Here is a 16,791-nt window from a genome sequence, read left to right as displayed (position 1 = left end):
TTATTCTTGCTTTAGTGCTATATTGGATACTCTTTCCTCCTCTATTTCCAAGTGGCTCAGTCCTTCACTTAATTAATCCTGATCAACAGCTACCTGCTTCTACAAGAGACTTGCCCTGACCACCCTATCTAAAATAACCACTAACACCAAACCCCCTCCCACAGTTACTCTCCCTTGGGAGGAATATACATATTTTTATCTGTTGCTTATCCATCTTCTCTACTAGAATATAAGCTCCAAAAGGGCTTTCTTGAGCAACATGATAAAACAGGGGGCTCCTGACTGTCCCTCCTCTCACACACTGAGAAATCAATTCTCTCCAAGAGAAAGTCAGAATCCTTTTGAAAGACTCCTGTGTACGAGACAACTGAGGAAATACCCATGTCAAAATGGGTAGAAAAAGCTGAGATATACGTGCACACTAACTCTACCCTGAGCACATAGGAAGGAAATATCAACTCCTATCTTATTCCTGAAGGGTAATGGTCTTGTACAACATATATACTGCCCAACTTTTAGACTCCTGCTGAAGGGCTTCACCATGCCTGAGGAATGACAGGGAGAGGGCATTGGATTTCCCTCAAGCACAAAGAACAAAGGGAGTTCTGACTGCATGGTCATTTCCAGCAGTTGTAGCCCTCAGGATCAGCCCAACTTCTATAAACCGCATAGCAAATAAAGAATAAGCTTATTTGAGCCTAAATAGGAAGCATGGCACTCCGTTTGCCCCAGAGACAATTCCAGACCCATGGAAAATCTCTCTGTGGAAAGAGACAGGAGGCCTCTGCCAGCAACAATGAAAGAGAGAGCACTCCCTAAGCCTTATTTCCTGGCTTGCTTCTGATATACAGTCCTGCAGTCTCTCATTGGAAGGAAGCTGGGGAATGGACCTCTTCATGCCTGAAGGGGAAAGTGAGCACTCTCTGTGCCTTTCTCCCTGGTTCATTTCAGTGATAACTCCCAACTAGAAATCTCTTCCTACTAGAGGGGTGTGAGACTTCTGCTTGCCTTAATGCCAGAGTGGGCACTCCTTGATCTCTCTTCTCTAACTTGCTTCAGCAATAAATCTGCATCTGCAGACTCTTCCCTGGAAGTAATTTCTGCATGCATCAAGTGTTTCAACTTTTACAGCCTTCACCTGAGTGACTGGCTCCTAAATCACCTAGCTCTGGAAGTTGATGGAGCTCTACACTGCTGGTTTCCCAAACCAGAGAGAACAAAAGTTACTTTTAAACTTGCAAACCTTCAGCAACTATCTCCCCAGGTTAAAAGTGAGCAGTCTGACCAAGAATACAGGATTCCTCCTCAGACTCTCTCCTTAGTGTAGGGCAGAATGAGTGGGGGATACACTCCAGCTCTGCACTTCTCAAAGAAGGAACAGGAATATACATTTAACAGTCTAACCTCTCCAGCTACATCTCAAGAGGCTGTCTTCTCTCACCTCTCTCAAGGCAATATCATGACTTGACACTCTAATTTCCTGGGAGCCACTAAGAACGAAGACAGCAGGTTGGACAAACACAAAGAGCTTAGAACACAGAATCCCTGATTGGAAAGAAAGATCTTTTATGCAAGACCACTCTAACAAGACAGGAAGGGGTGGTTCTCTTATCTAATGCACAGAAACGAACACAGAGAGTCAAGGAAAATAACTAACAGAAAAATGTTCTAAATAAAAGAACAAGACACATCTCCTGAAGCTTATGCTAATGAAATGGAGATATGTGTCTGACCAGACAAGGAATTCAAAAGGACAGTCATAAAGATGCTCACCAAAGTAACGAGAACAATATAACAAATTGGTAATTTCAACGAAGAGATAGAACATATTAAAGAGTACTAAACAGAAATCATTGCACTAAAGACTAATAACTGAACTCAAAAATTCAATAGACAGGTTGAATAGCAGCCTAGGTCAAGAGGAAGAGAAGATTAGCAAATTTAAAGACAAAATCATTGGAAATCATCAAATCTGAAGAACTAAATGATAAAAGAATGAAAAAGACTGAAGATAACCTAAGGGAATTACGGAACACCATCAAGTGAATAAAGTATGCATTATCAGATTACCAGAGGGAGAAAACAGAAAGGGATACAAACCATATTGAAAGAAATAATGACAGAAAACTTCCCAAGTCTAGGGAAGAAATTAGAAATCCAGATCCAAGAACCTCAATGGATACCTAATATGATGAATCCAGAGACCCACAATAAGACACATTATAATCAAATTGTTATAAATAAATAAAAAATATTGTTTCTAAAGTGAAAAGAGAAAATATTGAAAAATCTGCATGAGAAAGTGACTTGTTACATACAAAGGAACTTCTATAAGACTACTAGCAGATTTTTCCAAGAGAAACCCTGAAGACCGGAAGTAAATAGGATAATATATTCAAAGAGCTAAAAGGAAAAAAAATAAATAAATAAATAAATAAAACTGCCAATAGTATTATACCCAGCAAATCTGTCCTTCAAAAATGTAGGGGAGATAAAACTTACTCAGACACACAAAAGCTAAAGGAATTTATCACCACTAGACCTGCTTTACAAAAAAAAAAAAAAGCTAAAATGTGTCATTCGTGCTAAAGGAGAAGACCACTAAGGGGCAACACAAAAATATCAAACTCACTGGTAAAAGCAGGTATGTAATAAAACACAGAACACTCTTATACTATAATGGAGTTGTGAAAACCAAATATATCTCCAGTATGAAGATTAAAAGCCAAACTATTAAAAGCTAGAGCTTTAATAATTTGCTAACTGACACAAACAATAAAAGATACAAAATGTGTCATGAATAATAAATTGTGCAGGGGAAAAGAGTAAAAGTATAGAGTTTGTGCAAGTGATCAAAGTTATTATCAGCTTTAAAGAGCCTGTTATTAGTATAAAATGTTTTATGGTAGCCTCACAGTAACCACAAGGCAAAAACCCTTAGTAGATACACAAAACGAAAGCATTCAAAGCATACCATAGAGAAATCCTCAAACCACAAAAGAACACAGCAAGAGAAGAAGAGAGGAACAAAGGATCTACATAACCAGAAAATAATTAACAAAATTCAATAGTAAATCCTTACCTATCAATAATCACTTTGAAAATAAATGGGTTACATTTTCTGATCAAAAGACATCAAATAGCTTAGTGGATTTAAAAAAAAAAAAAAAAGATGCAACGACCCAACTATATGCTTCCAAAAAGAGACTAATTTCATCTCTAAGGACACATACAGATTCAAAGTGAAGGGAAGAAAAAAGATATTCCACACAAATGAAAACTAAGAGTGCAGGGGTAGCTATACATATCAGGCAAAATAGACTTTAAATCAAAGAGACAAAGAAGGTCATTATGTAATAATAAAGGGATCAATTCATCAAAAAGTTATGATAATTGTAAATATATATGCATAGAAACAGAGTAGAAAGATGGCTACCAGAGGCTGGAAGGAGTGGGAGGGATGGAGAAAGGGGAGATGTTGATCAAAGGGTACAAAATTTCAGTTGAACTGGAAGAATAAATTTTAGTGATCTACTGCACTGCATGGTGACTGACCAGTTAATAATTATGTATTGTATATTTCAAAATTGGTACACAAATAGATTTTTAACAACCTCACCACAAAACGAAGGTAAGTTGGTGAGGTGATGGATATGTTAATTAGATTGACCGAATCATTCTACAATGTATACACAGATTAAAGCATCACATTGTACCAGACACACACAACTGTTATTTGTCATTTAAAAATAAATTAATAAAAAGGGCTATCTTGTCCATGTCTATATTCCAATGTCTATATTCTAGTGCCTGAAATAGTTCCCACCACATGAAATCTGTTCAAATATTGCCTCAATATCTGTTGATAAATGCAGTATGCTTTATAGCAGGAAACATTTTTCCCTGAATGTAAATTATTACAAAATGTTAACAGGAAACTTTTTGAAGATATAGTCCAGGTCAGACACTGCACTAAGTGCTTTTCAGAAATTATTTTATATATCTTCCCATCATCTCAGTGAAGCAAGTATTAATCATTTTATAGATGAAGATAAAGCAATTTAGAAAGGACAAAGAAGAGTAGACCTTTACTGCAGATAGGGTCCTAAGATAGAAAATTGAAAATGGAAAAGTCAACAAAGACAGGGGACAATGGAGGAGGGGAGAGATTGCCAGAGTGCTAAAAAAAGATAATGGTGATCAAACTTTATAGGAATTCTTACAGTGTTGCACACTTTAATCATGTAACTTTAAATTTTCATAATTACTTGAACATTTTGGCCTCCCTCTCTGTCATTTTAGGTGTTCCAGTCAAAAACAATGAGATTCATTATAGGAACCTTTGTTTCATCAAAGAAAGCTTTATACAGAAGCTTGTAATATGAAACATGTCAAAACACAGTGGACCTAAAGCAAGGACGAGAGAACAAGAATGGGCTTTATCTCAGTCTCCTTACTTACTACTGCTTGAGAATATATGCAATCCTTCTGGGTAAGAAAAGAAGAGCTTCAGAAGTGTAGGCTAAAGTTGTCTTGTTATATTTCAGAATTTTTTCTTATGATATTCAGCATTTTGTAAGCCTTTTTAACTAAGCAGTATTTTTAGTTTTAGTTTTTCTAGAGAACCAAATTAAGGCTCTCATCTCTTTAAATAAAATTTGGAATGCATTTTCCTAAATATGTTAAACTAGTAAGAATACAAGTTTCATGGTAGCAGAATTTATTTTTCCCATGTTCTAATAAAAAATTCCATGCAGACCCAGAAAAAAAAATTAAATAGGGTAACAACATTGTAAACTAAAGATAAAACTGTAACCCAATTTCCCAAGGAATGTCCACTGACATCACAACCCAAGAACAAAACTAGAGACATAGCCTCTTAAAACACATGTGCCCTGCCCTTTCAATCAGAATAGTAAGCACAACCATAAGGAAGGCGAAGGAAATGTTACATTGTTTCACCTTATCTGTCCCTAGCTCCAGGAAAGGAGTACAGAAATGCCCTTAAAGGCCGGGCGCGATGGCTCAAGCCTGTAATCCCAGCACTTTGGGAGGCCGAGACGGGTGGAACACGAGGTCAGGAGATCGAGACCATCCTGGCTAACACGGTGAAACCCCCTCTCTACTAAAAAATACAAAAAACTAGCCGGGCGAGGTGGTGGGCACCTGTAGTCCCAGCTACTCAGAAGGCTGAGGCAGGAGAATGGCCTAAACCCGGGAGGCGGAGCTTGCAGTGAGCTGAGATCCCGCCACTGCACTCCAGCCTGGGTGATAGAGCGAGACTCGGTCTCAAAAAAAAAAAAAAAAAAGAAAGAAATGCCCTTAAACACAGGCAGCCAAATGCCTCCCTAAGGAAAATGCTCTTTGGATAAAGCAAAACCCAACTACTGTACTTGGCATTTTGTTTTCTAGATATATATATTTTTTAAATGGAGTCCATATAGCAAAAGGCACAAAACAATTTTTTTAAATATTTTAAGTTCTGGGATACACATGCAGAACATGCAGGTTACACAGGAATACATGTGCCATAGTGGTTTCCTGCACCCATCAACCCATCATCTACATTAGGTATTTCTCCTAATGCTCTCCCTACCCTAGACCCCCAACCCAACAGGCCCGGGTGTGTGATGTTCCCCTCCCTGTGTCCATGTGTTCTCATTGTTCAACTCCCACTTATGAGTGAGAACATGCGGTGTTTGGTTTTCCGTTCCTGTATTAGTTTGCTGAGGATGATGGTTTTCAGCTTCATCCATGCCCCTGCAAGGGACATGAACTCATTCTTTTTTATGGCTGCATAGTATTCCATGGTGTACATGTGCCACATTTTCTTTATCCAGTCTGTCATTGATGGGCATTTTTGGTGGTTCCAAGTCTTTGCTATTGTAAATAGTGCCACAATAAACATGTGTGTGCATGTGTCTTTATAGCAGCATGATTTATAATCCTTTGGGTATATACCCAATAATGGGATTGCTGCGTCAAATGATATTTCTGGTTCTAGATCCCAGAGGAATTGCCACACTATCTTCCACAATGGTTAAACTAATTTACACTCCCAACAACAGTGTAAAAGCATTCCTGTTTCTCCACATCCTCTCCAACATCTATTTCCTGACTTTAATTATCGCCATTCTAACTGGCATGAGATGATATCCCACTGTGGTTTTGATTGCCATTTCTCTAATGACCAGTGATGATGAGCTTTTCATGTTTGCTGGCTGCATAAATGTCTTCTTTTGAGACGTGTCTGTTCATATCCTTCACCTACTTTTTGATGGGGTTGTTTTCTTCTTGTAAATTTGTTTAAGTTCTTTGTAGATTCTGGATATTAGCCCTTTGTCAGATGGATAGATTGCAAAATTTTTCTCTCATTCTGTAGGTTGCCTGTTAACTCTGATGATAGTTTCTTTTGCTGTGCAGAAACTCTTTAGTTTTATTAGATCCCATTTATCAGTTTTGGCTGTTGTTGACATTGCTTTTGGTGTTTTAGTCATCAAGTCTTTGCCCATGCCTGTGTCCTGACAGACAGCCAAATCATGAGTGAACTCCCATTCACAATCGCTACAAAGAGAATAAAATACCTAGGAATACAATTTACAAGGGATGTGAAGGACCTCTTCAAGGAGAACTACAAACCACTGCTCAAAGAAATAAGAGAGGACACAAACAAATGGAAAAACATTCCATGCTCATGGATAGGAAGAATCAATATTGTGAAAATGCCCAACTACCCAAAGTAATTTATAGATTCAATGCTATCGCCATCAAGCTACCACTGACTTTCTTCAGAGAATTAGAAAAAACTACTTTAAATTTCCTATGGAACCAAAAAAGAGCTCACATAGCCAAGACAACCCTAAGCAAAAAGAACAAAGTTGGAGCCATCACGCTAACTGACTTCAAACTATATCACGAGGCTACAGTAACCAAAATGGCATGGTACTGGTACCGAAACAGATATATAGACTAATGGAACAGAACAGAGTCCTCAGAAATAACACCACACATCTACAACCATTTGATCTTTGACAAACCTGACAAAAACAAGCAATAGAGAAAGGATTCCCTATTTAATAAATGGTGTTGGGAAAACTGGCTAGCCATATGCAGAAAACCGACACTGGACCCCTTCCTTACACCTTATACAAAAATTAACTCAAGATGGATTAAGGACTTAAATGTGAGACCTAAAACCATAAAAACTCTAGAAGAAAACCTCGGCAACAAATTTTTAAAAAAAAACAGAAAACACTGAATAAAACAGAAAATAAGATTAAACATATCAATGGCAACTAATAAAATGCTTAAATCCTCTTATTAAAGCATAGACTAGGCATAAATTGTTGCATAATTTTCCTCAATACAAAGCAATCCAGAAATGTGAGTGTGTACACATTTACAGATGTATGTGTACATATGTGTTTACATTAGATGCATAACTAGGTGAATATAAGAGTGTAGTTATATATGTATTACGGATACTTTTCAATATCTCTGACAAACTCCACCAAAAGAAAGTAAAATCAGTGTTAAATCTGAACAAAGTAGAATCCTTGTCCTATATACACAGTAAGTAGATCAAGGAAGTTAATTTTCAGTGATTGTAAGTGTATACTCATGAATCTTTACACAACTAAGAGACTGGAATCAAAACATATGAATTAAATATGGCTAGAAACGCAAAATAAACTAATACAATTAAGATAATTTAGTCAAAGAAGACAAAAATAAGACAGGAATGATTACTATAATAATGCTAATTATTAGATATATAGCAAACTTTTAATCTTAAAATCCATATACTAATTTGTGATGAAAAACTTAAATTACATACAACAATGCTAAGTATCATAAGCAACATTCTCTGTCAACATAAAATTGAAAATCTATTACTGAAGAGAAAACAAATTTTTCAACTGCAATTTCTAAATTACTATTCTGATTAAATATGTAAATACTGGTTCAAGAAAAAATAGTAAAATCAGAAATGAGAATATTTAAATAAAAATGTTTTATAACATAAGGACTGAGGCCAAACTGCACTTAAGAGATAAATTCATAGCTTTCATATATTCTCATTATCTTATTACAAAACCAAAAATAAAGCAACCCTAAAAGAGAAGCTGGATGACAGAACCACTCTCTCATGTCTCTCTCCCATTCCCTTGGTCCTCTTTAAAAGCAACAGCAAAAGACAACCCTAAGGGAAACACGAAGAAAGGATACAAACTATTGATTTCTAAAATAGTAGAAGTTAAAAGTTAACAGATATAACTTAAAAAAAAAAAAAAAAGGAGTCTGGCCAGGTGCAGTGGCTCATGCCTGTAATCCCAGCACTTTGGGAGGCTGAGGCGGGTGGATCACTTGAGGTCAGGAGCTCGAGACCAGCCTGGCCAACATGGCAAAACACCATCTCTACTAAAACATACAAAAATTAGCCAGGCGTGGTGGTGCACGCCCGTAATCCCAGCTACTTGGGAGGCTGAGGCAGGAGAATCACTTGAACCTGGGAGGGAGAGGTTGCAGTGAGCCAGAATTGTGCCACTGCACTGCAGCCTGGGGCACTGCAGCCTGGGCGACAGAGTAAGGAAAAAGATACTAGCCTACACATACTCATTCTCACAAGCAATCAGAAAGGAGCAAATTAAATATCTCAGCTATTAGACTGACAAAGACAGGCTTTAAATTTTCAGGCTCTTTGCCCCAGTAATATTTTCATTATAAAAATCCATCACTAACTTGAAGGTATAAAATGAAAGTACTGAAACCACGTCTACAAAGTGGTATGATAAAAGTTTCAAGAAGCAAAGCAGAGCATTAATGATGCTGTACAAAGTAAAAGGCTCCCAAACACAAACCAATGTACCTTTTTAATAAAATTTGAGGAAAATAGAAGCTTTTCCTTACTGTCCACCTAATGTTATAATTTTGGACATAGCAGAATTTAAATTGTTTAAGTCATTTTAATTATTTAATAAGACAATTATGTTAGAACGACTTCTAAAGTTTACTTTTTGGAAAACCTGTATGCATTACTACTACCTATACTGAGGAAAGAGGTTACCCACTAACGGTCTCATAGGACCTTTGTGAGCTGTACTGTTCAGTTAGGAATTACTGAGTGTCAGCTCCAACTTGGAGATTTCACTGTATTCTTCCCAGTTCATTTTGGAATAGAAAGCACTCATGCTTACCCTCAGCATTCGATATATATTTTCCATTGCTAATGTGGTGATTTATCTATAGTTTTACAATGAATAAAAGACACTACTGTGAATATAATTCAAAAGCCTCCAGCATAGCACCTAGACACCTTTTATAAGTCTAAATAAATATGCACCAGCCTCTCCACCTTATCGACTGCACAAACTCTAGAATATTTGTTTTTTGTTCCCTGCTTCGAGTATCCCTATTACCTTTTCCTGCACATGGAATACCAGCTTAATTAGTAATCTTACTTGCTATTGCAAATACTTTCATAGGTGAAAGTAAGCCATTTTTCTGTACCTTCTCTTTAGAACAGTGGTTCTCAACCTTGGCTGTACACTGAAATCACCTGGGAAGCTTTAACACTACACCCCCTGAGACTGATTTAATTACCTTGGGGTACAACCTGGGTAATGAGATTGTTGTTAAAGCTCTCCAGATGATTCTAATGTGCAGTTAAGATAAGAATCACACTTCTTTTTCCTTAAGGAAATCATATCAAAATTTTTGGGTAACTGAAACACAGTGAACATAGAATGAAATATTACAGATTTTGGACAACAATTCCATAATTTGATGTTTAAATGCTCTTCAAACCCTAGAAAATATGCCATTTGTCCCATTGATATGTCCACTATTTAAAATTATTAGGTCTTTCCTAGGCTAAAAACTGAAATAGCAATGTCACATGACTATGCAATCCACCTCTTCCTTCCCAAAGGTCTCGATTAATTTGAAATGAATATAAAGTAGCACAATCAGTCAAAAGTGGTCTACCTCACCAGCAAATGACAAAGAATTTTCCATTCAGAATTCCCAGACTATTATAATCTGGCCATCAGCTTTCCTATTTTGTTTTGAAAGTCTTTAATGACCTTACAAACTGTGTTTATTTTGTAAGAGTACGAATGAAGAGAGCTGTTTCCATTAAAAGCAAAACAAAACAAAACTGAAAAGGGAAAACACACCATTAAAATATTTTATTTCACTTTATAAGTAGTCATTATATATCAAAATTGCAGCTGATTTCATTTTTGAAGTAAAGCAGCAAATGACAACATCACTTAATCCGTCTGAGTTCTCATTACCACAACTCATTCCACCAAATTAAGTGCTGTGGTCTCAGGATACTGGAAGGTTAAAAGAATCAGCTGAAGCAACAAAAAATTTTCCCTAAGATACTGTTTTAAGTCCACTGTGAGGTTTTACTTTAATATGTGGTTTCCAACTCACTCCCCACAGGGCAAGGTATTCCCTATAATTAAAAGCAGCAAATAACACAACTCATCTCTTCTGTACTGGGACCTTAATGTATCAAAGCCAAATGAGCACAAAAGATAAATCACCCTATCTCCCTAAGAGTATGGCATTTTGGACTATCACCAGATCTGCTGGAAACCTGCAGGCCAGAAAGAAAGGCATACTATGGGGCTTCAACACTGCTAACTTGTCTCTGGGGCTTGCTAGAAACATTAGGAAAGTGTTACTTTGAATTCACTAGTTTTACACCAACAGGTATTACCATTTTCATGGCTTTCTTTAGGGAAATAAGGTAAGTTTCAGAGGTCTCAAAACATGTTTAGGAACACTAGATCCCACTTTCCCACAGAAAAGTAAAAAACCCTTTCACATTGTCTTTATATTATCTTTACTCCATCCTATACCTCACTAATTCGTTAAGGCATAGACTGAATCTGAGACTTATATGTTTACAACAGACACCAAACTAGTCAGAAGATGAAAACAAAATAAAACCCGGGAAGTACCACTATGTCCAAAGGGAGATAAAAGTGGCCACTTTATAGCAGTTACAACATTCAAATGAGCGAGTTGGAGGTATATTATTTCACCCAATACTATTTCCCCACAATGTTCTTCTCCAGATCAATTTTACCTGTTTACTTCCCCACTATCTGCAATTTCACAGTATTATTTAGATACATTTCTGAAACCTAGAATTATCACAGAAAATTATACAAAGTGATAGGAGTGATTATACAAAATGGTTTAATAAGGCACAATTTAGTGTGGTTACAGCGGAGACACACACTGAAACATAAAAACATAGGTATATGAATTATATGGAAGATTAGTAGGTTCCATTTTAATACCCTCTTATTTCCAGTTAAAAAATACATAAAAACTCAAATAATGAAAAGAGCAGTGACTAGAAACCTATGGATTCTAACCAAAACTACCAGCAGTTTAAGTCATATACATCTTAAATACTGTTATGAATTTAGAACTCAAGACTGTGAACTCACATTTATGAGTAAAGGTACTTAATCTCTTCTATGTTGGTCATTATGCTTATCAGGATCTCCCTAACTTTCAAACCACCAAGGAACCCTTTTGTTACTTTTTCCTCCAAGGTCTTAATGTTTTTCTAAAGTCTAACAAACAATTGTCTTTATTAATTAGTACCTGATTTGTATTATTGTTTTTCTAGTTTCAACACTGACCCTACCTTTAACCAAAGATCTAGAACCATCAAAAGTTAATCATCATCATTATCAGCATTGGGGTGCTGCAAAATCAAGGTAAATCAGCATTAGAGGCTCAAGCACTATCACTACTGATGTCATTTTTCAATCACTGTTTGTTAGTTCATATTCATATCATGTGTGAACCCCTGGATATGTTCACTAAGGAGATGTAGCACCTGGAAAGGCACTCTGTCACAGTGTGTAGCCCATATGCACCCCCAGAATTTTCTGTAAAACCATCAGTGGTCAGAGGGCTTGAATGTCATAAACCAACCAGTATTATTCCTCGAAATTGAAATAGTCTAGACAAAAGCAAAGAAATTCATGTGTTTGTTAACTGTGTTTAATGCTACTAAGCTTTCTCAAATAGCTCGTAGACACAACCTCTTACTAACTTTGTGGACCATTTTAGCCAAGTGAAAAAAATAAATAACAGGCTGCTCAGCTCTGGTTCACAGAAACTCATCAGCTCTGATAGTGAAAGGGCTTTGACTGAAGAGAAACCTGACTCCTGGCCTGCTGGGTAAAGCTCTTACCTTTGTGATTAATTTTCTTCATAAAATGAAGACCCTTTCAGATCTCAATTTCTGAGTCTCTAAATTCTTGAAGTTGAGAGAAGTGAGTAAGCAGCAATATTCATTTCAAAGACAACAATTTAAGCTATTAGATCTTTTTACTGGATGCCTGACTACTTGAAGATACAGAATAAAATATACAATGGAATAGTGATTTTGCAATTACCTTGTTACTTCTTTTAAATAATCTAACTGTATAATGCAAGACTTCAAGTAAGTTTTGGCATTACTTATTAGCTTGTGCATCAAATTCACATGAACATAAATTCCCATTTCATTTTGCCCTAAGAGGAAACCAGACTGCCAAAAGTTGCTCCAGCTCCCTTTAGTAAGGAGCACATTTTTTAAAAGGTGGGGGAGGGTTGAATAAAGTAAATACTTAGGTTGTTTGGCATTCATCTTAATAAAAAATAAAAGTAATTCACAAAAGTTAATCTGTGCTCTAAGCATTTAGAATACGGAAATTCCTAAGGATTCTAATTTGTTTTTCATAGAATATATAGTATTTTGCTTTTTTTGTAGTTTGAAATTGTCTTTGGTAATGCCTGGATAAGGTTATAACAATAGTCTCCTCAGTAGCATTATGAATGCACCTGCTCGCCAATTCAAATAATTTTGAACAAATATTTAAACAGAAGGAGTCAGAGAAAACTGCACTATTTGAACAGCAAAGGGAGGGTCCACTTCATTAACAAAATGCAACAAGTATTCACAGTATAAATCAACTCGTAGTAAATCTGCAAACGCATCTTCAAGAATAATATTATTACAGGGAAAAAATAATCTCAATTTTACCAAACATTACTTTTACACTTTAATACATTAAAAATAGGCTTAAATGCAATATGAATGGTAAAACTAGAGACTGGATGATATGAACTCATACCACAACATATACAAAAAAATTTAGTTTAAGAATGACTACTGAAGCTGACAGTCGCTTGACTAGAATTGAGAAGTGGCCACGGGTGACTGCCTCAGAACAGACTCAACTGGAGCAACTGATTAGGAAGTATGGGATTCATTCAGGAGTGGAGTAGCAGGCTCATAAAAACACTGCAGGGCATTCAAAACTTACCTGAGTAATGGTGGCTTTAACTGTGTCAATTTGTTTGGGATTGGGAAATGCTATTATGACCCATTTCTCTTCTCCAACATGAGGAGTCTCCCTAGGATCTCGAGATCTCTTCCATCTGTAACATTCTGTGACTCAATACCTAGGGCAGCCGGGCGCGGTGGCTCACGCCTGTAATCCCAGCACTTTGGGAGGCCGAGGCGGGCGGATCACAAGGTCAGGAGATCGAGACCACGGTGAAACCCCGTCTCTACTAAAAATACAAAAAAAAATTAGCTGGGCGCGGTTGTGGGCGCCTGTAGTCCCAGCTACTCGGGAGGCTGAGGCAGGAGAATGGCGTGAACCCGGGAGGCGGAGCTTGCAGTGAGCCGAGATCGCGCCACTGCACTCCAGCCTGGGCGACAGAGCGAGACTCCGTCTCAAAAAAAAAAAAAAAAAAAAAAAAAAAAAAAAAAAAAAAATACCTAGGGCTAGGTTACCTAAAGGATCTGTTATTAGTCTCCAGCTGTAGGGAAATATTCCATAAGGATTCCCAGAGAATAAATGATTCCAAAATGGTTGCTCAGTTTGTGTGTGTTTTAAAAAGTTGGGTAAGACCACTTAAAATTTTTTCTAAGAGGGCAGATCTTAAGCATACAATAGTGTTAACTATAGGTGGTTTCATAGTGTATACTTATCCCCATGATACTTACACACCTATATAACCACCAATAGTTAGGGTTGAGTGGTATGTATAGCTTTTTACATTCAATCATACCTCAAAAAATAAAGGTTAGCTAACTGGGGGTGGGAGAGTGTAGGGAGACTGAATTTACTCTGAACTACAGTTACAGTTGAAGTCAACTCAAAACCTCTCCAAATTTCTAAAAATGTCTCACACACTGAAGTTAGTATTTCAGAAAACTAATAAATGTCTGCGCATCTAGGTATTCCTTGAACAGACTACAACCTCTCTGGATCTCTAGATCTTATCACAAACTGAGGGAACTGTTAAGGATTTCTACAGAACCTTCCAGGTTCAGCATTCTATTAAAAAGATTTCCTAGAGTTTCTGTTGTAAACATTTAACCACTTAGGAGAATTTCAGTCATTACTCCTGTCTGCTACAGAACATCAGGCCCCTGGGATCTTGTTTTGAAACTCAAGTTGGCCGGCCTTTCACCTGAAACAAACTTCTTACCTTTTGGGGGAGAAAAAGCATTTTGCTCCCCAAAAAAGCATTTGGAAAGCATTTGTTATGAAGTGGTCGTGCACCAATCCTTTATCTTTCATCAGTAGGAATGTATTTCATTAATCAGGCCTGCCCAGACCAGAAATTACTTACCCACAGACACTTTACAAAGCTGCATGCCTTCTTCGGTGTTTGGATTTGATGTCCTGGTTGTATGGCAATATAGGAAACGTATGAATTTAACTTTCTTATTCACTGAGGAAAATTTCTACCCCTCTTAAGTGAAGATTTCTCTCTACCTAAGATAAGAAAAGTACTCAGGCTCCACCTGTTTCGCCTAGCTACACCATTCATTCAGACCCTCGGCAAACCCAGCTCTAGCAATATCACGCCAGGCTAGGTGGACAGGAATGCACCAGTGCTGTTGGAAATTAAAGTTGGTGGGAGTCGCATTCTAATCCGGCCAGAGCTGCGCCTGCCGGGTGCAACCGCGGCACGGCCGGCGCTGTTGGTCTCTGTCTCATGGATGGTGAGCTGACAGCTCCTGCCAGCCCAGGCGGGGAGGAGGAGAAGAGGTGTCCGCTGCAGCCCCATACCCGGCGGGTGAAAGCACCGTCTTGTCCCCAAAGATTCCTCTGCCCTCAAAGACTAACAAAAATACGGTGTCCTGCGTTTCGCAGAAGGACGGGAGGCGTCCAGAGCTCTCCCGGGAGAAAACCCCAGGGAGAAGTGGTGGCAGGAGGCGCCCGGTCCCGCAACTCACCTTCTGCTGCCTCCGGGCCATGTCGGTGGGCTGTTTGGCGTTGAAGGGGTACGCGATGCACCTCACGACGAAGACGTAGAGCTGCAGGCGGATCCTCCGCTCCTGCTCATCGTCCAGCTGCCGCTCGGGCTCGTCTCGCCCCTCACTGAGCACAGAGGGGCTCGGGCTCACGGATCTGGCCGCGCCGCCGCCGCCGCCCGCGCGCCCCGGCGCGTCCCGCCGCCCTTCCCGAGTCGGGGCCGGCGGAGCTCGCTGCGAGCCGCCGGCCGCCACCAGCACATCGCGGCTCTCCTCTTCCAGCCCCTCGTCCGACTCCTCTTCGCTGGAAGACGGGTCCAGCATGGTGCTCCGGAATCCCCGCCGGAATCTCCGCCGCTCGGCCCGCGGTCCCCAGGCGCTTCACCCCCGGCGGCTGCGCCCGCGGGTCTGAGGGAGCCGCGGAGCTGGCTGCACCGGCCCCAGAACGAAAGGAAAACTGGCCAGGGCTTTCCGGACACGTCGAGTTAGATTCAGGAGTGTTTCCTACCACCAGGGCGAAAGGGGCGGGCAGGAGCCGGGAGGAGGACTGGGAGGGGGGAGAGGGGGAGCCGCCGGGATTGAATAGGCGGAGTTAGCGTTGGGGGTGAGCTTGAGCGCCTCAGGAATTGCTCCGCCAGCCCGGGGCGCGCCGACCCAGCGGTTCCCCAGAGCCCGCCAGCAGAGGCAGAGCGGCCCGAGCGCCTGGACGCAGGTGGGGAACCTGTGGCGCTTACTACAAGCAACACGTGGAATTGAATGTCGAGGAGCCGCGCGGGGCCGCGGAGTGCGCGTGCGCGTGCGCGCGCCGCCGTTGCTGCCCGGGCCCGAGTGCCCGGGCGCCTGGTGCCCTAGCACACAGTTTGCAAAGGCGGGGAGCGGCCGAGCGCTGTGGCCCGCGTAAGCGCCCACCGGGGCTGCTCGGACTACCCTCACCCTACCACCTATGATCTGTTCTCCAGCAGGTGGAGGTGGAATGGGGAGCGGAGAGGGACTGTCCCCTAACAAGAGGTGACGAGGCGCGGCCGAGACATCTCCCCAACCCGAACCTGCTGCCCGGGATTGAACCCCAGCACGGAAAAGCGGGACTGGAGTCCTTCACCACGAAATATCTTTGCGACAAGACTTTGGAAAGTCTCTCTCGCTCTGCTCTGCTGCCGTTTTGATCCTCATGCTGAAGCCCAAATTATAAACGTCGAAGTAATTTAAAAAACAAAAACAAAAACAAAAAACAACGAGGCTTACTTTTTAAACTGTTCTATTCCTGCAGACTCACGGCAAGAGAGATTTTACATGTGCAAATGACACTCTGATTCAGCTCAAACATATCTCAATTATTTTCTGGGTTGGGATGCAGTTGACTCAAAACAGGTTGTGTAGTGTAGACATTTATTCAGCAAATATTTGAGCGCCCTCCCGGTGTCCAGCACTATTAATTAGCCTTTTGCGGAGCCCACGGTGGACTAAGGCACGTAACACACTCAGTCGCTGATGGT

At 39.8% G+C, this 16,791-nt stretch overlaps 1 protein-coding gene across 14 annotated transcripts in view; it reads right to left on the bottom strand.

The window, feature by feature from the left end:
* Positions 1-16,075, bottom strand: part of CADPS2 (calcium dependent secretion activator 2) — a 567,394-nt gene extending 551,319 nt beyond the window's left edge. For all 14 annotated transcript variants that reach the window (XM_050782592.1, XM_050782594.1, XM_050782597.1 and 11 more), the window contains exon 1: positions 15,281-16,075. In XM_050782592.1, the coding sequence (XP_050638549.1) occupies positions 15,281-15,622 (342 nt within the window). In that variant the 5' untranslated portion in view covers positions 15,623-16,075. The remainder of the gene's footprint in view (positions 1-15,280) is intronic.
* Positions 16,076-16,791: the final 716 nt, after the last annotated feature.

This window comes from Macaca thibetana, chromosome 3, assembly GCF_024542745.1.
Source record: "Macaca thibetana thibetana isolate TM-01 chromosome 3, ASM2454274v1, whole genome shotgun sequence".
Lineage (NCBI taxonomy): Eukaryota > Metazoa > Chordata > Mammalia > Primates > Cercopithecidae > Macaca > Macaca thibetana.
The sequence above is the reverse complement of the archived record's forward strand: the minus strand, read 5'-3'. Positions and strand labels throughout refer to the sequence as shown.